This window comes from Mesoplodon bidens (assembly GCF_964165515.1).
Source record: "Mesoplodon bidens genome assembly, chromosome: 12".
NCBI classification, from domain to species: domain Eukaryota; kingdom Metazoa; phylum Chordata; class Mammalia; order Artiodactyla; family Ziphiidae; genus Mesoplodon; species Mesoplodon bidens.
The window spans coordinates 79,333,290-79,356,066 of NC_138168.1; the positions used below are offsets into that span (position 1 = coordinate 79,333,290).

At 42.7% G+C, this 22,777-nt stretch overlaps 1 protein-coding gene across 1 annotated transcript in view; it reads left to right on the forward strand.

Moving 5' to 3' along the window:
* AKAP12 (A-kinase anchoring protein 12) overlaps positions 1-22,777 on the forward strand; it is a 101,367-nt gene that overhangs the window by 43,386 nt on the left and 35,204 nt on the right. The window contains exon 2 of the mRNA XM_081251151.1: positions 12,421-12,535. Within this exon, the coding sequence (XP_081107277.1) occupies positions 12,421-12,535 (115 nt within the window). The remainder of the gene's footprint in view (positions 1-12,420; positions 12,536-22,777) is intronic.

Genomic DNA, 22,777 nt, shown 5'->3' on the forward strand with positions numbered 1-22,777 from the left:
GGACCATCAGGGAAGCCTCATGTCCTAATTCCTCTGCATAGTTTCCACATAGAGGAGGACGCTGGTGATTCAGAGACTTGGCCGAGGATTCCCAGGTTTCTTTCTTTCTTTTTTTTTTTTCATTGCATTTAACAACTTCATTGAGAAATAATTGACAGTGTGCAGTTTGATAAATTTCGACGTACCTCTACATCTGTCTAACCATCGTCACCATCAAGATAGTGAGCATATCAAATGCATCCCCAAATTGCATGCCTCTTTGTAATCTCCCCCTCCTTTCTGTAACTTCTGATCTTCTTTCTGTTACTGTGATCAGTTTTGATTTTCTAGAAATGTATATAAATGGAATATACCACATGTATAATTTTCTCTTGCTGTTTTCACTCAGCATAATTATTTTAAAATTAATCTATGTTGGGACTTCCCTGATGGTCCAGTGGTTAAGACTCCGCCCTCCAATGTAGGGGGTGCAGGTTTGATCCCTGGTCGGGGAGCTAAGATCGCACATGCCTCCGGGCCAAAACACCAAAACAAAACAGAGACGACATTGTAACAAATTCAGTAAAGACTTTAAAAATGGTCTACATCAAAAAAAAAAAAACTTAAAAAATAAATAAAATAAAATTAGTCCCTGTTGTTCAGTTTGGAATTTTTTTTTTTTTAACTTATTTTTGGCTGCGTCGGGTGTCGGGTCTTCGATGTTGCGCGTGGGCTTTCTCGTTGCGGCAAGCAGAGGTTACTCTGTTGCGGTGTGCAGGCTTCTCATTGCGGTGGCTTCTCTTATTGCGGAGCACGGGCCCTAGGCGTGTGGGCTTCAGTAGTTGTGGTACACGGGCTCAGTAGTTGTGGCTCGCAGGCTCTAGAGCACAGGATCAGTAGTTGTGGCTCACAGGCTTAGTTGATCTGTGGCATGTGGGATCTTCACTGTCCAGGGCTCGAACCCATCTCCCCTGCATTGGCAGGCGGATTCTTAACCACTGTGCCACCAGGGAAGCTCCGAGTTTGGAAGTTTTTTAACAAGTTGAACGTATACCGACAATATAACTAAGTATAAAATATATAAATACCTAGGAAATACACCTAGGTATTTATCCAGGAGGAATGAAAGCATGTATCTCAACAAAGACTTGTACGTGAATGTTCACACAGCTTTATTTGCAAGTGGACATCAGGTTTTTCCAGGATCATTTGTTGAGAAGACTCTCCTTTCTCTATTAAATTGCCTCCGTTGTCAAAGATTAGAATTATATCTGTGTGTGTCTATTTCTGGGCAATTTATTCTGTTCCCATGATTTGTTTGTCTATTCCTTCACCAGTACCCTACTGTCTTTTGATTACTGTAGTTTTATAATAAGTTAGGTAGTATCAGTCCTCTGACTTAGCTGTCCACACAGGTTTCTTAAGTTGTGTTTATCAAGCATCTCTCTGCCCTGAGTGTGATACAGACCTCAATTGTGTGAGGACTCCAAACAATACAGGTAGGCATTTCACGTAATGGAATTGTGGTGACCTATCTTCACTCAGTGAAGTGCTATCTTGGGTTGGTGGTGCTTTTTATTTCCTTCATCTCAAGCAGAGATCTTATAAATTCCCTTTGCTTGAAATCAGCATGGCTGACCTCCTACCTCACCGGATTTAGAGCTCTTTGTTTTCTTTTACATACTTTCCCAGAGAACCGAGGAGTTTTAATACTTTTTAAAACAACTATAACTTTTTAATATAGGGGAATATTTGACTGAAATGTTGTGTGTTTAAACATATTGCATTTATCTTGGTGTCTTTACTTATGGCAGATGTTGAAGGATGTGGTTCAAAAAGGGTGCTGTGGGCAAGTCATTTGAGAAAATGCTGTAATGATTTGTTCCTTAGAGGTTCAGAATGCACATTAAAGGGTCTCTAAATTCTAATTAAATCTGCTTAACTGTCTAGATCAGAGTTTCGCAAGCTGATTTTGAGCCCAGAACACTTCTGAGAGAAGTCTGGTAATACACAGGTATTGATATACCTGGTATACTGATATTCTTGGATACCAGTTTGAAAAATGCTGATCTTTGAGATTTAGAGGCCTAAATTGTAGACACCATTCCTAATAAAATGACTTCACCTGTAGTGGCCAAGTCCCTTGGGATTTAAATAAATACTAGGAGAGAGATTACTTTCTAAGACACTCAACAATTTGAATATTTGAGTAGAAACATTCAACTGAATTGAAATTTAATTTTGCAGGCTAAAAGCAAACTAGGTACTTTAATGGATATCTCCGAGTTTTCATTCTTTCTCATGTCTAGGGGTGAGTCTGTGTTATTCCTCCTAAAACTATATTAAGTAATTATCACAAATTTTACTGAAAACTACGAGAAACAAGAAATTAGTGATTTGTAGACAATGACCAGAGACTGTCTATCTGGTATGTACACCCTTCACCAAGTGGCATTTAAGGACCCTCATGTGCTGTGCAGATAATGTTCCAGAAACTTTCCATAAATAGGGAGCAATGCAATTTCAAAAGCAAAATAAGATTAATCTTTGTATTCTGAACATCAGAATTTTTTCCACTTTGATTAAATTAAATTAATAAACAGCAGCACAACGAAACTGCGCTCAGCCAATTAGGTATAAACTTGGTTAAATGTGGCTTTCTGGCCAATATTTTTACTTCTGGCTGTGGGTTGGGGGATGTTGTCTAGTTGAACAGCACTGTAGACTCACAGTCAGATTTCTAAGTAAAGACCAGCAGGATAAATTGGTAGTATGTGCAGGGTCAGACAGCTGGACCACTGTTTTCATTGGGTGGGGCTGGAAGGAAAGGGGTCACACTGACTCTGGGTGATGGTGATGAGATGCCGCCCCCTTTTCTGGTCCTTCAAATGAACTCGCTCATATTTAAAGCAATGTTACCAGCCAGTAAGTGGGTATTTTCGTTTGTCGGTTTTGTTTTGCTGAATATTATGAGTGGAAAAAAGTAGCATGAAATTAAAAATAAACAGGTTTTGGGGCTTCCCTGGTGGCGCAGTGGTTGGGAGTCCGCCTGCCGATGCAGGGGACACGGGTTCATGACCCGGTCCAGGAAGATCCCACATGCCGCGGAGCGGCTGGGCCCAGTGAGCCATGGCCGCGGAGCCTGTGCGTCCAGAGCCTGTGCTCCACAACGGGAGAGGCCACAACAGTGAGAGGTCCGCGTACCGCAAAAAAAGAAAAAAAAGAAAAAAAGAATAAAAATAAACAGGTTTTATTTAAAGATCAGAGGCTTCAGGGCACCAGGATTTTTAGGAGGTGGGGCAGCTGCCACACTGACAGGAGGGTCTGTCCTCCTTTTCGGGAGGAAACTGGCATCAGAAAGAGATCTCTAAAGGTCAGTTTCTTGGAGACAAGGACTTCTCCTTTTTAGAGGTCACTAGAAGCACTCCTGACCTGGGGTACATGCTCTTCTCAATTTCATGTGGTTTGAGAGAGCCTTTGGCCCGATGTTTTGACAATACCTCTGAAACTTGATAAGTAGTTCATATTCTCTCTCTTTGAAAAGCTTTGCAAGTTAAAAGTTCTCATTTTTCTTTTATAGATTGCCTTAAATCTTTTTTTAAATTTATAGACTAGAAATATATCTTTCTTAATATTTAAGAATTGCCTTAGCCCTGCTTACTGTATATCTTGAGCTAATTAGAAATTAGATGATTACCAAGGGGTGAAACATTTTACTGTGTAAAATATAAAAAATTTGAAATTTTCTCAACTGCACTGAGGTTTTCTTGAGTCTACAGATTTTATTGGCTATACCCCAAAATTTAACTCTGTGAGAAGGTTCACTAAAGAAAATTTTATTTTTTCTTTTAATTCTGGAAGATTTCAAAGTGTATACAAGAGTAGAGAATAACAAGTACCCGTCACCTAGCTTCAAATGTAATCAACATTTTGCCAGTCTTATTTTGTCTGACTTTAATTTTTAAATTTTATTTGCCTATTTGAAAACAAATACAAGATACGTCATCTGTAGATCCATTATTATGTATCTCTAACAGTTGAGGACTTTTTTAAAAAATAAATTTATTTTATTTACTTATTTATTTTTGGCTGCGTTGGGTCTTTGTTGCTGCATGCAGGCTTTCTCTAGTTGCGGTGAGCGGGGGCTACTCTTCCTTGCGGTGGGCGTGCTTCTTACTGTGGTGGCTTCTCTTGTTGCAGAGCATGGGCTCTAGGTGTGTGGGCTTCAGTAGTTGTGGCACCAGGGCTCAGTAGTTGTGGCTCGCAGGCTCTAGAGAGCAGGCTCAGTAGTTGTGGTGCACGGGCTTAGTTGCTCTGCGGCCTGTGGGATCTTCCCGGACCAGAGCTCGAACCCGTGTCCCCTGCATTGGCAGGCAGACTCTTAACCACTGCGCCACCAGGGAAGTCCCCAGTTGAGGACTTTATAAAAAACTAACGACGTTATTGTCACTCTTTATAAAATTAATAATAATTCTTTAGAATCTTAAAGAAAATCTTTAAAACATTATTTTAACAACTGATGTTTTCATACGGTTTTATTTCTGCATCTCAGAGGAAGACGTGTCCTTGTGATAGAGAGGTTTCATATCAAGACACAGCATCTTAAAGCTAACTTGTTGGAAAGCATGGCTGTGTAGGGGAAGGCATAGAGGAATTAAAGAACTCAATCCAGTTTGCTCACAACAGTGAGGGCTGCTGCCCCTCTAAAATTCTTTTTTTTGTTTGTGGTATGCGTGCCTCCACTGTTGTGGCCTTTCCTGTTGCGGAGCACAGGCTCCGGACGCACAGGCTCGGCGGCCATGGCTCACGGGCCTAGCCGCTCCGTGGCATATGGGATCTTCCCGGACCGGGGCACGAACCCGTGTCCCCTGCATCGGCAGGCGGACTCTCAACCACTGAGCCACCAGGGGAGCCCTAAAATTCTTATAAATACGGACTGCTGATGGAGTCATCAGTTTCTGCATTTAGCCTCTTACTTTCAGCCTATTTCTAGAAATTTTAAAATACATTGGAAAATGCTTTGTGTGCCTGTGTTTAAATAAAAGGGGGAATGAAGTATTTTCACCATGGTCCTCATGTTTGCTGTTTGGACAGCATGGCTCTGGAGTGAATATACTGTTTGGAGCTGTGGCTATTGAACAAAGTGAGTCTTCAGCCATAAGGATGGTCAGCTTTTTGGTCGGTGTTGATGGATGGACTCACTCACAGCTCCCACGCAGCTCTGGGTGTGGAGGTGTGGATGCATGGTATGTCATTTACAGCCCCATTCCCAGAGCAGCATAAGTTGCTTTTGCTACCTGAGGGTCAAACCAAGCAGGAATCCTAGGCAGAAAAGGCTACCTTTCTCCAACCATTGTTTTCTCTTCTTGTGACCAAGCAAGGCTACAGCCATTTTACTGTAGGGCTGCCTGAGTCTTGCGCTACAACTCTGTTCGAGTGCCCGTGAGTGGGTGTAGTGAGATGCGGTCCCTGTACACAGATGTCTCATTTTGTTGGATTCCTTATCGTCTCACATCTAATGCTGCCTCCTTCCAAACCCTCCTTTGGCGGGGGGTCGGGGGGAATAAATCAGGAGTTTGGGATTAACATACACACACTACCAACAAGGACCTACTGTATAGCACAGGGAATTCTCCTCAATATTCTGTGATAACCTATATGAGAAAAGAATCTGAAAAAGCTGTATGAGAAAAGAATCTGAAAACGGAATTACTTTGCTGTACACCTGAAACTAACACAACATTGTAAATCAGCTATAATCCAATAAAATTTTAAAAAAAAGAAAGAAAGAAACCCTCTTTAACACAAACATGAGGACAATTTTAAAAAGGCATCCTTAGTGTGATATAAGGGCTGGAAAAATACTGGAGTACAACCTTTGCCTTGATTTGATCAAGTAGACAGACATAATGTGGCTTCTGAGTGCTTTTCCATTTAGAGAGAGAACTTTCCCAAATATTATTTCATTTGAATCTCAACCAGCCTGAAAATAGAGATGGTATTAGTTTCAATTGGGAAAATGAGCTCAGAGATAAGGTTCCATGGCTGACAGGAGCCTGAATGTGCTCTGTCTGCTGTTTCCCCTGTACCTTCTAGGGTTAAGAAAAGAAAAAAGAAAAGAAAAAACTCAGATGGCGCCCCTCCATTTAGACCTTTGTATAAACTGCCTTGCTCCTGTTCTCCCACCCAGACCGTTAGAAAATTAGAAGAAGTCTAATTAGGAGTCTTCACACCAGATGTTCTATTGGATGCAGAGCTTGGAGGCAACAGGAAAGAAGTCTTGGAGGTTTCAATTTAGAGGGGAATCGGGCACAGGACAATTCATTCCCATTAGATCGCAGTTGTTGACCAAATGGTAGAACAAAAACTGCTAAAACTTATGTTAGTAGTTGACTTATTAGCCACTTCACATGTGTGGGGTGATGCTGCAGATATTCATTATGGCAGGTAAAAATGAATTCTTATCCCAGCTTACAGAAAAAGAGAGGAGGCTGTGAGAAGCTAAATAATGTTCCCAAGGCCAGAGATCAAGTAGATGGCAGATCAGACCCTGCTCTCCCGGCCAACCCCTGTCTGCTGACCTGGAATTACCAAGTTTCAACCTACGACAATGATAAAATACCAGATTTGAAGTATTTCATCTTGCCCCAGAGCACCCAACCCTCTGCTCTGCTTCTGAGTCCACCAGGTCATCCACGGTTGAGGAGTGAATATGGCTTAGTTTGTATGAAAAGGCTCCTGAACTATGATCTCCATGTCAAGTTCCTATCTTAAAGCAGTTCTCTTTTCCCATGAAAATTCATGTGACGGGCAATCGGTAAAGCAAAATTTTCTTAACTGTCTCCCATCCATACTAACAATACGCAAACTAAGACAGAATAACTTGTGAAGGAAAAGCTTCTCTCCCACCACCCAGTTATAAAAGTAGTCAGGTGTATTAAACAAGGAACAGAACACAGAAAAGTAGAAAAACAAAGGATATGAAAAATTCATAGTTCCCTCCCCGATGATTATTTGGTATACTGTGATATTAACAATTTGGTAGTATTGTTATCACCACTCATTTAGCTATCTGAGGTATGTTCTTATATATATTTGTAATCGTATTGTATCTATAACTGTTTAGTTTGCTTTTTAAATTTAATATTACAACACAAAATACATCTCTACACTATTACATGTGCTTTGTTGATACCATTTTTTAAAATTAATTAATTAATTAATTTATTGGCCGCGTTGGGTCTTTGTTGCTGCGCGCGGGCTTTCTCTAGTTACAGAGAGCGGGGGCTACTCTTCGTTGCGGTGTGCAGGCTTCTCATTGCAGTGGCTTCTCTTGTTGCGGAGCACGGGCTCTAGGCGCACGGACTTCAGTAGTTGTGGCATACAGGCTCAGTAGCTGTGACTCGCAGGCTCAGTAGTTGTGGTGCATGGGCTTAGTTGCTCCGCAGCATGTGGGATCTTCCTGGACCAGGGCTTGAACCCATGTCCCCTGCACTGGCAGGCGGATTCTTAACCACTGCGCCACCAGGGAAGTCCCTGAAGAGTCTTCTTTATAAGTTCTGTCATGGGATTTAAAATCATTTCCAGATTGTCTTTTTTATTCTCATCATTTGTGCATGTGTCCTCCTTATATTGACAAGGTTCTGGTTCCTTCCTGGTTACAGCCATGTAATAGTTCTGCTTCTTGGGTTTTGCTGTTATTGTTGGGACCAGTTGCACTGCTCAGAGCCTCATCTGCTGTGTGGACTGCAGGGCTCTGGACACTCCCAACTGTGCTGGTCCTTCAGTGAGATGGTGGAGCCAGCGGCATCACTCAGTGAGGAAATGGTTCGCAGGCTCACCTCCTTTTCCCCCAGCATCCTGACACATGTCAAGAGCTCACCTGTTTAGTTCATGGTTTAGCATGTTCATTAAAGAGCTTGATACCCCTACAGCTTACTCTGCAAAGGGGTTCAGAGCAAGTTGTGGGCCATCCTGTGGAGAAGGAAAGGGGACAGAGACATCGGGTGGCTTTTCTGCTGTGCCTTAACTACCATTTTGATGTTTTCTGTTGTTGTTCTCAGAGGAATGAGAGGACAACACTGGCTGGAAGCCTTTGAGATTCTTTTTTAAAGCTTGTTTAGTTGTAATGTGGTAATACTTTACGGGAATAAACTCTGGCTGACCCACTCAAGGGAGATAAGCTTGAAAACATTTAGGGTTTTGATTTGCTCAAAGGGGGCGTTTACCGTTTTTGAAGCAGAAATCCAGTGGGAAAATAGGTTTCCCGGTGTTAGCTGTGTTTCAGTGCAAAAAGCATGCCTTTGAAGTCTGGTTCTCATCTCAAAAGGCCTAACTGTTCATAAAAGTAAGAACAAGGTGGATGGATAAAGCTACGTGAGGAAGCTTCAGCATGAACGCGTTTGGAAACTTCAATCCTATACCGCTTTCCTCCCCTCGCATCTCATCTGGCTCCGGCCCTTCCCACCCCGTTTGTCACTGAGTTGTGTCTGTACGTCTTTCAGGGTCTATCTGGGCTTACCTGAAATCCTTGGCTTCTGTGGGCATCTGAGTTACAGAGAAAAGAGAGAAAGACTGAGGACGAGCCAGATGTGTGTTTAGTGACAAAGAAATGTATCCACAATGTACGAAGCAATCAGGTTATAAAAGCATGTATTCTCCTTTTTTTTCTTTTAAATTAATTAATTTATTTATTTTCGGATGCATTGTTTCTTCATTCCTGCGCGCAGGTTTTCTCTAGTTGCGGCGAGCGGGGGCTACTCTTCGTTGCGGTGCACCGGCCTCTCATTGTGGTGGCTTCTCTTGTTGAGGAGCACGGGCTCTAGGCACGCAGGCTTCAGTAATTGTGGCACATGGGCTCAGTAGTTGTGGCTCATGGGCTCTAGAGCGCAGGCTTCGTAGCTGTGATGCACGGGCTCATTGGCTTTGCGGCATGTGGGATCTTCCTGCAGGGCTCGAACCCGTGTCCCCTGCACTGGCAGGCAGATTCCTAACCACTGTGCCACCAGGGAAGTCCCCATTTTTGTTTTCTTAAAAAAAGAAAGCTTGTGTGCATGTAAACACATAGAAAAGACGCAAAGAACTTAAGCATTAAGGAACCGTGGGTTGGGTTTCTTGCGATGTGAGGTGACTTTAACGTGCTGATAACTCTCAGAAGCACCAGAAGCCTTAACAATACTATGAATTATTTAGATGGTTGGGAATGGGAGAAAAGGAAAACAAAAACACCATAGATTGGGTTGGCCAAAAAGTGAATTATCTATCTACAAGAACACGTGAGATTTTGTAAAAAGCATCTCTAAGTGAAACACAGATGGTAGACATGTCTGAGTATGGCTGAATGGAATGACGTCCCATTGTTGTGTGGAGGGCTGGTGTGTCACGGGCTTTGAATGCTCAAGACTTCACTCATGGGTCAGAGCTTGGGCACACTTGCTGGACCCAAGCTATGCATATAATAAAATAAGCTCAAAACTCAGTTTCAGTAATGTTGCTGTCATAAATTGTCATCAAAGTTAAGTCAGCAGGTGCCTTTCTGAGGTAAAGACAGTTGCCCAGGGGTCACGGGGAATAACTAATCCACAATTTACTTATCACGCTTGACTATGAAGGGGGCTGGCAGGTGATCTCAAAGACTCATTTTATTTTATATCATCTATTGTAATACATCATTGTATACGTGTAACACTTCTAAAAGAGCAGATGAAAATTGGTGCCGTGTCCTGTAGAGCCCTCAAGTTTAAAGATAATCAGTTTGACTCCTGCTAAAGATGTCTTGGATTTGACAATTCACGAAGAATTGTGAGAAACAGCTCAAGAATTATAGAAACTCTGTAGAACTCTAGACTCTATAATAAACTTCAGAGTTCTGGGTCCTAAACTAAGAGCACAGTTGACCAACGTTTTTTGACTTGAAATCGAGGTATTAGAATGGCTGTCTTTCATTCCCATGGCTTAGGTTGCCATGCCATGCTATCTGTGTTAAATTTTTTAGGTTTAAGGTTCATTGGTTGACCATGTAGCCCACAATAATTGCATTTCCTGCTTTCCCCCACTAGCTCTTCATCACATTATTAATGAAATCTCAGTCTAACTCATGCCTAAGACTAGTGGAATTTAGTTAAAATAGTCTTAAACGCTGACATTCTTGCTGATGAGCATTGTGAGGATACCCCCCTGCCCCGTCTCCTGTGCTTTCGTCTTTAGGTTTCATTTAAAACTCCCATCTTTCATATTTTGGTAAGAGAAGATTTTAAGTGGAAGTGTAATCTGAGCATCCTTTCTCATACACTGACTCAGCATGGGCATTTTGAAGCCGGCCGTCCCATCTGTAGTGAGAGTATTAGAGGACAGTGACGGTATTTCAGAAGGCAGCTTTTGCAGTTGCCGGGCATCTTTGCTGGGAGCAGGGAACAGCCAGGTGAAATCCATTTCAGCACCGTTCGAGCCTTCTGGATTGATCTTCTTGAATTGGGTCTACTCCCTTCAAGGCTCTGATGGAAGCCTATGGTTTGGCCAGCATGCTCCATTGGCCTGTAAACGGCATGGAATGATGCCAAACAGAGTGTCCAGCTTTGAGATTACTTTGGCACGATCGGGTCTGGGTACTATGGGATACTATTTGAGGCATTTTGTCATTGTGCGTAGTAACAGGTCCTCCAACACTTTGTTGTGTTGCGGAAAAATCTCTGGGGCCTTCCCTGGTGGTCCAGTGGTTAAGACTCTGCATTCCTGGGGCTTCCCTGGTGGCGCAGTGGTTGAGAGTCCGCCTGCCGATGCAGGGGACATGGGTTTGTGCCCCGGACCGGGAAGATCCCACATGCCACGAAGCGGCTGGGCCCGTGAGCCATGGCCGCTGGGCCTGCGCATCTGGAGCCTGTGCTCCGCAATGGGAGAGGCCACAACAGTGAGAGGCCTGCGTACCACAAAAAAAAAAAAAAAAAAAAGACTCTACATTCCCAATGCAGGGTGCCCGGGTTCCATCCCTGGTCAGCGAACTAGATCCCGTATGCCTCAGCTAAAGATCCTGCATGCCACAACTAAGACCCAGTGCAGCCAAATAAATAAATACTAAAAAAAGAAAGAAAGAAACCATCTGTATATTTTAAAAAAAAAGAAGAAAAAGAAAAATCTCTGGAAGTAGTTGGTGGTGAGCCCTGGCCTTCAGGCCATGGCTGAGCTGTGGGACCCGTGGCCGGCCAGCCTTCCCCTCTGTAATCACTTTGAGTCTCAGTGTCTTCATCTGTAAAATGGAAACAGTAGCACCTCGCTAAGTTGGTTTTAAGGAAAATGAGAAATGTATGTGGACCATAAAGCATTGTTGAAATCCTTAGGTTCCTAGTGGGTATTGTACGATTTTTATTTGGCTTAAAACTTTTTACCTATATTCTCAGGATTTAAAAAATTAGGGCATGTCTTAGGAATTCTCTGGCAGTCCAGTGGTTAGGACTCGCGCTTTCACTGCTGTGGGCCTAGGTTCAATCTCTGGTTAGGGAACTAAGATCCTGCAAGCCCTGCGGTGGAAAAAAACAACAACTGGGCATGTCTATATGTCTACTGTTTTTGCATCTGATGACATCGATTGCACGGGCTATCCTAGGGGGACGATTGTAAACCACTGTTTTAGTAATATTTTTAAGGAAAATACAATGACTCATGAACACACATGTTAGGCGTCTCTTCTTTGTTCACCTGGCTCTGGATACACTGGCCTTTGAACCACGGGGCTTTCTCACTTGCATCCCCTTTACCTTTTGCTCACATACCCCTTGCTGGCATCTTAGATCTCAGCTTTACCTTTACTTCCTCAGAGAAGCCTTCACGATACCCTGGCCTAGGTCATGGCCCTCTGTTTGTTGTCATTTGTTGTATGTATTCCTTCTTCGTGACAGTTTCCATAGCTGCAATTCAGTAATTATTTATTTAAATGTCTGCCCTCTTCCCCGAGAAGGACACATTGTCGCTTGGATATATATTCCAGCCAAATATGCATAACTTGTGTCTAATCATAAGGAAACATTATTTTAAAGTAAAAACTATTTTTCAGAGCGCTATCTGCTTTCCACAGTAGTTTGTAAGCTCAAAGTGTCTGGGACCACACCTGACTTAGTCGTTGTGAAATCTCAAACAGGCCTGGAACGATGGGTGTTGTGTATCAGGCCTATGCCTGGTTTTTGAGAAGAGTGAACGAATGCATGAATGGTGTGTACCTTTATCCAGATACAGAGTCCTATCTGCTTGCTCATAGCTCCTTGTATCTTTTGTAAGATAGCCACATCTTTCAGACAAAAAAAAAAAAAAGACTTAAATCTTCACTGTCACTAGCCCTCCAGTTCTCTGTATTTCTCCTCTAAGTGATTTATATTCTCGAACGTACAGTATCGTTTCTAACTTGGTTGTAAAGATTGAAATTAAGTTTACATGGTTCTGTCTTCCCCGTAGCTACTACAGAAGAATGGTCAGCTGTCCACTGTGAACGGCTTAGCCGAGCAAGGAGAGCTCGGCCTCCAGGAGGGAGCCCTGAATGGCCAGGAGGAGGAAGTCACTGTCCCAGATGGTAAGTCACCTTGCCGGGGGGCTGGAGGACAAACAACACCTGCAACGGATCCCCCGCAGAACAATAAAAATAGGCCTGGGTAGAATGGGCCCTGTCATCCTACCTGGGAGTGGGTGATGTTGACAACAAAAGCAATCGATTGATTGCAAAAAGAAGTATTTATCTGGCCATTTGCATAGCCCCGCGGGAGCTTATAGTAATGCTTGGGTACCGGAAGTGAAGTTGTTTTTCCTTTTTCTTAGGCATCCTGAAACTTCATGATCTTTTTGTTGTTGTTGTTATTGTTGCCTTATTCCAACTACTTGTCTGATGTCGAATGTGAATTCTTGTTGGAAATGCTGAAGTCTTGGCTGCTTTCAGAGTCAGTATCTCTCACTCTAGAGTAGCCTACTGGCCTTGCGAAGATTTTCCTGGTAGTGTACATTTCAAGGTGCATACCTCTTTGCCCAAACCATGATATGCTGCATGTGTTATAGCTCTTGAGCCCAGAGATACTCAAGAGGTGGTTATTGGAAAGCAAATCTGTGACCACGCTATCACTGGTTTGATTTCAGCCCATGGAGGGGCTGGGGGCCACACCTGGGGGTCAGAATCAAGCACCTCGACAAGTAGGTCTCTTGTGAAGGCCACGTGTTGGAGAAGAACCTTCCTCTGTTCCTGTTTCTTGTCTCGCTGTTCCATTTAGTCAGAAAGGAATCATTTAACCACTGCTGTTGAAGAGGCACAGAATGATCATTTTCCATAAGTGAACTCACGCTTACATGTAATGTGAATAAGACAAATGAAGGGAAAGTCTTGTGAAAGGAGACTGGCCATTGCCTCGGTGAGATGAGATTCTTCTAACATGTGGAACCTGTTTCTCCTCGTGTTCAATGCCCCTGTGGAGCTGCTGCAAGCAGGGGGCTGCTTTTGAAGTTGGTGGGAACCCTGATCTTTTCTATAGCACCACAGGCACCATATAAAGCTAGAAATACATACAGCCTCACAGAAAGAGGATCTGCACGACCTAGTGCGAGAATTTCAAATAATTTCTACCAAAGTAATTGGAACGGCCCCAACTCAAATTCCAGAGTCCCACGCTCTGGCCTTCCCATGATAACTTTTGAATCAAATCAAGCCACAGCCGTTTCGGAGCCTTCCATGGATGGGCAAAGCCACCATGCCCTGTGCTTCAGGGAGAATGAAGAAAGCTAAGAAACGGTCCATCAGGGGAGACAAGCTAGTCTATGGAAGGCTCCCTAAGATGGAACTAGGGGGACTTCCCTGGTGGTCCAGTGGCTAAGATTCCAGGCTTCCAATGCAGGGGGCACGGGTTTGATCCCTGGTCGGTTTGATCCCACATGCCGCATGGCTAAAAAAAAATAAATAAATAAAAGTTAAGACAAGGCAACATGTTGATTATCTAATGAATTTTGCAAGAGATGAGAGCTGCTCAGAGTTCTGGAGGACCCCTCATTTGACATCAGAGTGTGGGATAAGGTCTGGGGACTGAGGGGAGGTTAGGTTTAGATTTGTTGGGACAGGGGCTGCCCGCCGAAGGGAGGAGAATAAGAACAGCCAACACTTCACAAGCTTTTATTACGGGTCCTGGAACCGTGCCTTTTGTGCAGTATGGCCTCTAGCAGTAACCCCGTGAGACCGGTCCTATCTCGATTCAAACCCAGATCAGCAGATTTCCAAGCACGAGCTCTCACCCGCTGTGCAGGGCACATCCCCAGGCTTGCCCACTAGGATGACATCGTCTGAGCAAGGGGTAGAATGAAAACCCAGAAGGGAAACTGCGCTGGGTTGGAGGGCTCTGCTGAAAGGCAGGTGGCTTCAGAAGGTATTTGGGCAATGTGGGATCTCTGAAATATGCCCCCAAGGGCGTGTTGGGCCAGGCCTTTTTATCTGATCTGGTGTGGAGTGTTGAAAAGAGAAGGGAGGGGCTTCAGTGATGCCCTTGTTTCCATACAATCCTAGGTAGCGTGGAAATCCTGTCTAATCTGTGGCCTGTTTACTGGAGATCCGCTGGCTACCTTCCTTTAGTCCAGATGTAATTTCTTTCACTTTTCAGCCATGTGTTTAAACACTGATTTTTACGGAAAGTGATTCTGTTCCCACCCTGTGATTATTCCATTGTCTCCCTGAGCCTACCATGGCCTTGGGGGTCTGAGCAAATACAGATGCCTCTTGCAGGAAGAGTGGTAATTAATATACCTTGTCCTTCACAAGATCCTGAAAAGGCCTGCGGGCCTAGAAAGGACCCCCATGTGGCCCAGGGCTGCAGAGGCCACCCCCCCAGAGGCATTTCCGGAGGCTCTGCCTTTGGGATGAGCTTTTACTGTTTTAAGCAGAACTGTTATTGCTTTGGCTTGTTGGGGTGTTTCTGAGGCAGCCTGGTACACTTGTTTTTATTATTTTTTCTTTTCCTATTTTGTCTGCCTAGCAATGCAATTGCAGAAAATTCTTTATGTTAAATTATTAAACAGTATTTTTTCATGCTTTTCTTTTGACATAGATGATAACCTGTGGTTAGATTTTATGTATTTCCAGGAATCCGTGTTCTACATGGCAGCTTACTGTAATGTAAATGAAGGCATAATTTGGTATGTAATGCTTATTTGTAGGATTTGGTGGGCCTTGGTTTCTACTCTCGTCCACTTCAGTAAGGAAAGATCTGAGCCATCCTGGTCCCTGGGAGGATTGGCCAGCAGTGGAATTTGGTCCTGCCTTAGGTGGATCCTTGGATGGGAGAAAACTACAAATGAGGGGCATTCCTGCTCGAGGGGTTTTAATTTAAAGTGACAGACAATATTTAGACAAATGTAGAATGCAAAATATTCTTCTACCTTGACTTGCTCTCTTTCTGAAATCAGAAATACTGGTAATTCAGAACCAATCCTCTTCCTATAATGAAAATGAAATCCTGTTTCCTTGTAAACTTTCTTTAAATGATAGAAAAAGGGATCTGCTTACTAAATATTTTCAAAACTATGCAGTAGGGTTCAGATACACACACACACACACACACACATATATATATATCTATATATATAGATATATATATATGTGTGTGTGTGTGTGTGTGTTTCGGAGGGAGCTTGAAGATTATATAATTTCAGGGGCCATCTTTTAGAGTGTATACAGTCAGGCATGAAAACAAATATTTATTAAAATGAAAAAAAAAAGAATTCATAACAAATTACTTTAGCCTTGGAGTTAGTCCCTTTTTTCTGAGTTCTTTTTAGGTGATTTATTGTTTATCACAATGCTTATACAGAAATACAGCCTTTTCCCAACCAGAAAGTTCTATCCAGCCATGCCACACTAGCATTCACAGGGGCTGCACAAGTGCCATTAGTTTTGTGGAAAATCTGCTTCTGCTGATTTTAATCTCTTCTGATGAAAAGATTAAAAAAAAAGAAGACCCCTCCCAACCCAGATTGTCATTTGTTCTATAGTCTGTCATTTATATGGTTTTCTATGAGTTTCTATGGGTGCCTGAACAAGAATGATTTTTAAAACATTATATCTCAGTCCAGGTCCAACTTTAGATTTCAAATTTTTGCAAATTAAAACCTTTAGATTTTTCTTTTTTTGATTCAGTCTTAGTATCTGTTGGGCAGATTATTTTCTTTCCAAACAGATGGGGAAATTAAGTATTACAAAATAAAAAAACTTAAGACCTCTTTTTTTAAAAAATTAATTTATCTATTTGTTTATTTTTGGCTGCATTGGGTCTTCGTTGCTGCACGTGGGCTTTCTCTAGTTGTGGCGAGCTGGGGCTACTCTTCCTTGTGGTGCGTGGGCTTCTCATTGGGGTGACTTCTCTTGTTGTGGAGCATGGGCTCTAGGAGCACGGGCTTCAGTAGTTGTGGCATGCAGGCTTAGTAGTTGTGGCTTGCAGGCTCTAGAGCACAGGCTCAGTAGTTGTGGTGCACAGGCTTAGTTGCTTGCGGCATGTGGGATCTTCCCGGACCAGGGCTTGAACCCCTGTCCCTTGCATTAGCAGGTGGATTCTTAAGCACTGTGCCACCAGGGAAGTCCCAAGACCTCTTTATTTTGATAATAACATATTTGTTAAAGTGCCTACTGAACTCATTGCCATATATGAGTTAATCATGTGACTGTGATCTTAGTACATTTGAATGTATCATTTACAAGGCAGTTATTTTTGGGTTTTTTTGAGATTTGTCTTTCTGCAGAGTAGCTACAGCAAACATTGTAAAGCCTGTGAATGTTATGTTTTCTCCATCCATCACAGGTCACATTTGCTTGTATGAAAGAATAAACACACAATGGTGGTCCTCTCCTTGGTTTTTGAATTTTTGTACACATATGCCTTATACTATTTGCATACCCTGAGTGAGGGCATTTACACCAGCAGCGATGGAGCTGCAGCTGGGAGCTCTGCCCTTGGCATTTGCTACTCTGGGGTCAGCCGCAAGTATAAGCCAGCAAACTGGGGGAACAGGCTTTGCTATGCTGAGCAGAATGGTGCGGAGGCTGCTTAAGGAACTATGCACGTGAATCACTGCACGTGATTTCTCTGACCTGGGAGGCGAGCCTGGAAAACATCCTCTCACCCCCAAGAAAAAATACCTCCCGTGCCAAAAAAATCTTGTCACTTAAAGCAGAAGTCTTTAAGAGAGTGTGTTCCTTATGCTTCTCAAGGTTCTACTTTTCTACATCCTGATATTTTCCCTGCAGATACAGTAACAAAAATGGAGGATCCGTTGCTCAGTTATCTAGAAGCTGAATCTGCAGCACTGTGGAGAATTTCATGTTTCTAAAGGTGCTGAATGGCATTGTCTTGGCCTTTATTGAATTTGCTGTTTGAACCTGGCAGCTTCTGGTGTACAGTGCCTTTGGGATATGGGAAGGCCTGAGATTACTGCCAAGTGATCACAGCCCTCCCCGTGGATCTTGTTACCTTAAAGAAAATCCACTTGGGAGTTAAAAGTTGTACTTCTTTGATTTTTGGTCATTTAATAACTTTATGTGAAGAATGAGTACCCCAAGTGCTGCTCTAGGTTGCTGTTAAAAGATGACCCTCCAGGGCTTCCCTGGTGGCGCAGTGGTTGAGAGTCCGCCTGCCAATGCAGGGGACACGGGTTTGTGTCCCGGTCCGGGAAGATCCAACATGCTGTGGAGCAGCTGGGCCCGTGAGCCATGGCCGCTGAGCCTGCACGTCCGGAGCCTGTGCTCCGCAGCGGGAGAGGCCACAACAGTGAGAGGCCCGCGTACCGCAAAAAAAAAAAAAAAAGATGACCCTCCAAAATACTTGTTTTTCTGTGATACAGTTTTCCCAACTGGGAAGAAATGTTTTTATGAGTCAATCCCTTTTCTCCTTCAATTTGTGACATAATTGGTACCTTGTTAGTATTCTCATGAAGACATGTGTATTGCACAAATACTACCCTCCATGCCTCCTTTATTTTTCTCTACATGAGTTGTCAACATCTGGCGTTCAGTCTGCCTGTCTCTTACCTCCCACCTCTGCTAAAATATAAGAACCACGAGAGCAGAGATTTCTTGGGATGGGGGGTCGGGGTGGGATCTATATGTTTCAGTGTTGAATCTCCTGAGCCTAGAACAGTGTCTGACACATAGTAAGTGCTCAAAAAAATATTTGAATAAGTGAAGACACAGTTTTAAATTAGAGTTAACAATATTACATTTTCGCTCATATGGGAGAGGAGGATCTGTTTGCTTTCCCCTTTATATCAATTCATTCCCTACGTAAATACCAGAGCTTTCTAGATGTATCCAAGGCTCCTTTTCCTTTGTTGCATCAGCACTGACAAAGCTGGTACTTTCCGGTGCTGGGCTCTCACAGATGCCCACCATTGGTTATCCAGGTGTTGTTGCCTGGAAACATGAAATCAGACCCTGACCTGCCTGCAATTAAATAAGAACGCCCAGTGGTGCTATCAAATATGAGGGCTGGATAGACAGAGGGGTCTCCCTTCCAACACTTTGGTACTTCAAATACAATATTAATACATGACATTTTCTCAAGCTGTATCCTGTTTTGTAATGTTTTGAAACACTCACAAAATAGGCCTTGAACTTAGGCAAAAGTCCTCCAGTCTGCACTTTCTGGGAACTGGTTTTAATTCAGTCCTCTGATCCACAGCAATATTTTTAGCATGCCTCCCTGAAATTAGTTATGTCATTGACAAATTTCTGGTACAAATACTCTACTGCTTTCATCTTTAAAGAAACACAGATTTATTTTTCAGTAACTAACATCCAAGCTATATAGAGCTTTTTTCCCTCTGAAGTCTGTTTAAGTCTGACAGTGCAATGAACCTTTATTTTTGTTCTAACTTGAAAGTTTGGGGTGGGGTGGGTGAAGGAAGGAGGAGTAAGACTTCTATCCATCCTCCCTCCCTTTTATAATCCGTTCATTCCAGGAGAGTAAAACGCAGGCGAGACTGCTTTTCTCAGTGTTTTTCTGTGTGACCTTGAATACATCCCTTTAATCTCATTGAGCAGCAGTTTTCATCTGTAAAATGAACATCCTTGTCCATCTCTGAAATTCTGTGACTGAGTCACATCAGCAGTATTGGTAATATAGGCATTAAAAAAACCAATGATGGATTCACTGTTGAAGATATGCAAGTGACTTTAGGCAGGTGGGAATCTACTTGGCAATTTCATTATGCCTTTTTATAAAAACACTTTTACATTTTTTCTTTTTAGTTTGATCTTAAAAGCCATCTTCTAGATTTGAAGTTTCTACTTTAATGAACAAAAAATTCAAAAGGGGGACTTCGCTGGTGGTGCAGTGGTTAAGAATCCGCCTGCCAATGCAGGGGACATGGGTTTAAGCCCTGGTCCGGGAAGATCCCACATGCCGCGGAGCAACTAAGCCCGTGCGTCACAACTACTGAGCCTGCGCTCTAGAGCCCACGAGCCACAACTACGGAAGCCCACGTGCCACAGCTTACGGAAGCTCACGCGCCTAGAGCCCGTGCTCTGCAATAAGAGAAGCCACCACAATGAGAAGTCCGCGCACCGCAACGAAGAGTAGCCCCCGCTCGACACAACTAGAGAACGCTCGCGCACAGCAACGAAGACCCAACACAGCCCAAAATAAGTAAATTAAAACAAAAAAAAAAAGTTCAGGAGGGGAAAACATTCAAGAATGGCTCCATATGTAATTATTTAGGTATGAAAGAGAGATAAGGAGCTTCATAAATGTGCCACAAAGTAACGTTTTTCTCCACCTACATGGGAGGAGATCAGAATCATGTAATAGGAGTTGGTTCTGGCCCAGAATGAGTGTAAGATGTTGATAAGTGCCGTAAAGACTGTCAGTCAGTCTTAAATTACTGCAAAGACTTACCTATAAATGGCTGTAATTTTGAGGCTACTCCAGGGCACCCATGAATAGGATGGATGCTCTGGCCCACTTGAGGAGGAGCATAGGTAAGATGGCCTATAGCTTCTCCAAGTAACATACCAAGATCCAGACCCTTTCCCTTGGAGGGATGGAGGCCGTTAATGGTTTTCTAATGGTAACTAAGCCAAGAAAGGAAACATTAAATTTAGCATTTTATTTATTTAATAAAAATCCTTTAGGGGACTTCCCAGGCGGTCCAGTGGTTAAGACTCCATGCTTCCACTGAAGGACGTACGGGTTCAATCCCTGTTGGGGGAAATAAGATTCTGTGTGCTGCGCAGCGCAGCCAAAAAAAAATTTAGGTTTTTGACATTTAGGTCTGAAAGTTGTTCTTAAAACAGCTCCAGTTTCACCTAATACAGCAACCCCCAAATGGTCCTGGCAATGTATATTCTAGAGCACAATGTCCCTATATTATATGAAAGGATGCTTTGATAACATAAATCCTCTGTTGTGTATTTGTATATATCTCTGGAAGGTATATTCTCTGAGCTTAAGTTCTACAACTTTTTAGCCTATCAATTGAGTCTTATTCTTGAGCACCATAGTTTGAATTTTTACAAACTGTTTTCGTAATTAATGTGTCGGTACAGTGTGACATCAAGTAGTCCCCCCTGCCCCCCAGTCAACAATGCATGCATTAGTTATTTTGGTGAAAATTGATATATGCTGGATTGAATTAATTGAATGAACTGGTTGCTTTAATGTGGCTTAAACCGGAAATGCAGTATTTAGACTGATACCAAGTACCAGGCAGTTATCCTGCTGTATTAGTTTGGTCAGGCTGCCATAATAATATATCACAGAATGGGTGGCTTGAATATCAGAAATTTATTTTCTCACCAAGATCAAGATGCCCTCAGGTTTAGTTTCTCTGAGGCCTCTTCTTGGCTTGTGGATGCCCGCTTCTCGCTGTGTCCTCACCACTGGACTGCCAGGGAATTCCCATGACCTTGGAGTTTATGCAATAAATTTTGGTGAGCAGGACTGTGTTTTCTGGAGGGATTAGAAGTAAATTCTATCCTCCAGAATTTGGTCTTTCCTCTGTGTGTGCTCATCCCTGGTGTCTCTATGTGTCCTAATCCCCTTCTATAAGGCACCAGTCAGAGTGGATTCGCGTCCATCCTTACAGTCTCATTTTAACTTAGTCACCTCTTTAGAAACTTTCTCTCCAAATACAGCTACGTTCTTATGTGCTGGGGCTTAGAGCTTCAACATACAAGTTTGGAGAGGATGCAGTTTAGCCCAGGACACCTGCCTTTATGATTGTCAGCTGGAAAGCCGGGTTTGGGACCAGGAAGCCTCCGTGGGAAGGAACTCTGAGGGTGTCTACGCCAGGCTCCTGCCCCCACTCAGAAGGCTCTTCTGCTTAAACACGGGAAGGTTTGGGGAGTTTCTCCATAAAAGGAAACCAGTTATTCCACTGGAGTGAGAATATGCCTCTTCCAGCTGCTCCCTGCTTCTGGTGCTGCCTTCTGGGACTGCATAGAACAAACTCACCTCCCTTTTCCACATCGCAGCCCTCTAAGTATTTGAAAACATTTATCGTGTCTTTCCTTTAATCTTTTCTCTTCTAGGCAGAACCTCCCCAGAGAAGACAAGCTGTCTCACATTCAAAGAAAAACGCCAGGGCTGATATATATATTTCAGATATGGGTGTGCTTGATGGAAGCTTGCCAAGCTTAACGGGGTTTTAATTTCAATATTCCCACTTTTAAAGAAGAGTTTATTTCTCAGACTCTTTAAAACACGAGAACAGCTTAGTTTGCTTTAAACCAAGGATTACGTCCTGAAAGAATTGATTGGAGGCGAGAAGTAAATTGATTCAGAAGTATATAAAGGAGTTCCCCTATCAAGGATGCTGCTAAAGGGGCAACTGCCAAATAGAATGAAGGCAATAGAAGAAAATATCCATACACGTTGGTGTTTCTAACGCTGGAATCCTTACTCACCCTGTTGGTACTTCACCCAACATGATCATAAGCAGAGAGCCTTTACGTGATAACAGTAGCTAGAGATAAGAATAAGAGAAATCCCACTTTTCAAGTCATTGTTAGTTGTAAATAAAGTGGAAGGTCGAAAAGGTCTCCTTAGCAGAGCCACCGTTTGCCCCCAAGCAGCCTCTTGCAGAGCCCCCAGGATTCCCCGCAAGCTCTGTGGCCTCACTTAGTAAGCTCAGTGTACCGAAATGGGATGTCTTCCTCACGCTTCTCAAATCTTGACCCTGACCGTTCCCCCAGTTGTGTTCATTTCTGATCAGTGTTCTAACACAGTAGGATTCTATCAGTGTCATCTTGATAAATGTATTACTATTGGCATCTGGTGCTATTCTGATCTTAATCCCTTGGATACCTCATTATCTCACGGAGTCCTTTTTGTCCTCAGTGTTCGGAAGATCGAACAATGATGGGTCTTCACGTGAATCCACTTATTCAATGTGCTGGGTTCGTGTGACCTCTTTCCGTCTAGAAACTCATGCGCTTCATTTGTAGGAAGTTATGTCTTCCATTTCCCTCTTTTTCTTTGCTCTCTTTTCGAGATTGCTGTTATTCAGATTTTAGAACTTCTAGAACGGTTCTAAGTAAAACTTTTTTCCTCTAGTTTGTATCTCTTTACTCTTGGAGAATGTCCTCGAGAATAGATTTCATCTTGTCACTATATATATATATATATATATATATATATAATATATATAAATATATATAAATATTTATATATATAATATATATTATTATTATATATAATATATATATAATATATATAATATATTATATATATATATATATTTTTTTTTTTTTGTGGTACATGGGCCTCTCACTGTTGTGGCCTCTCCCGTTGCGGAGCACAGG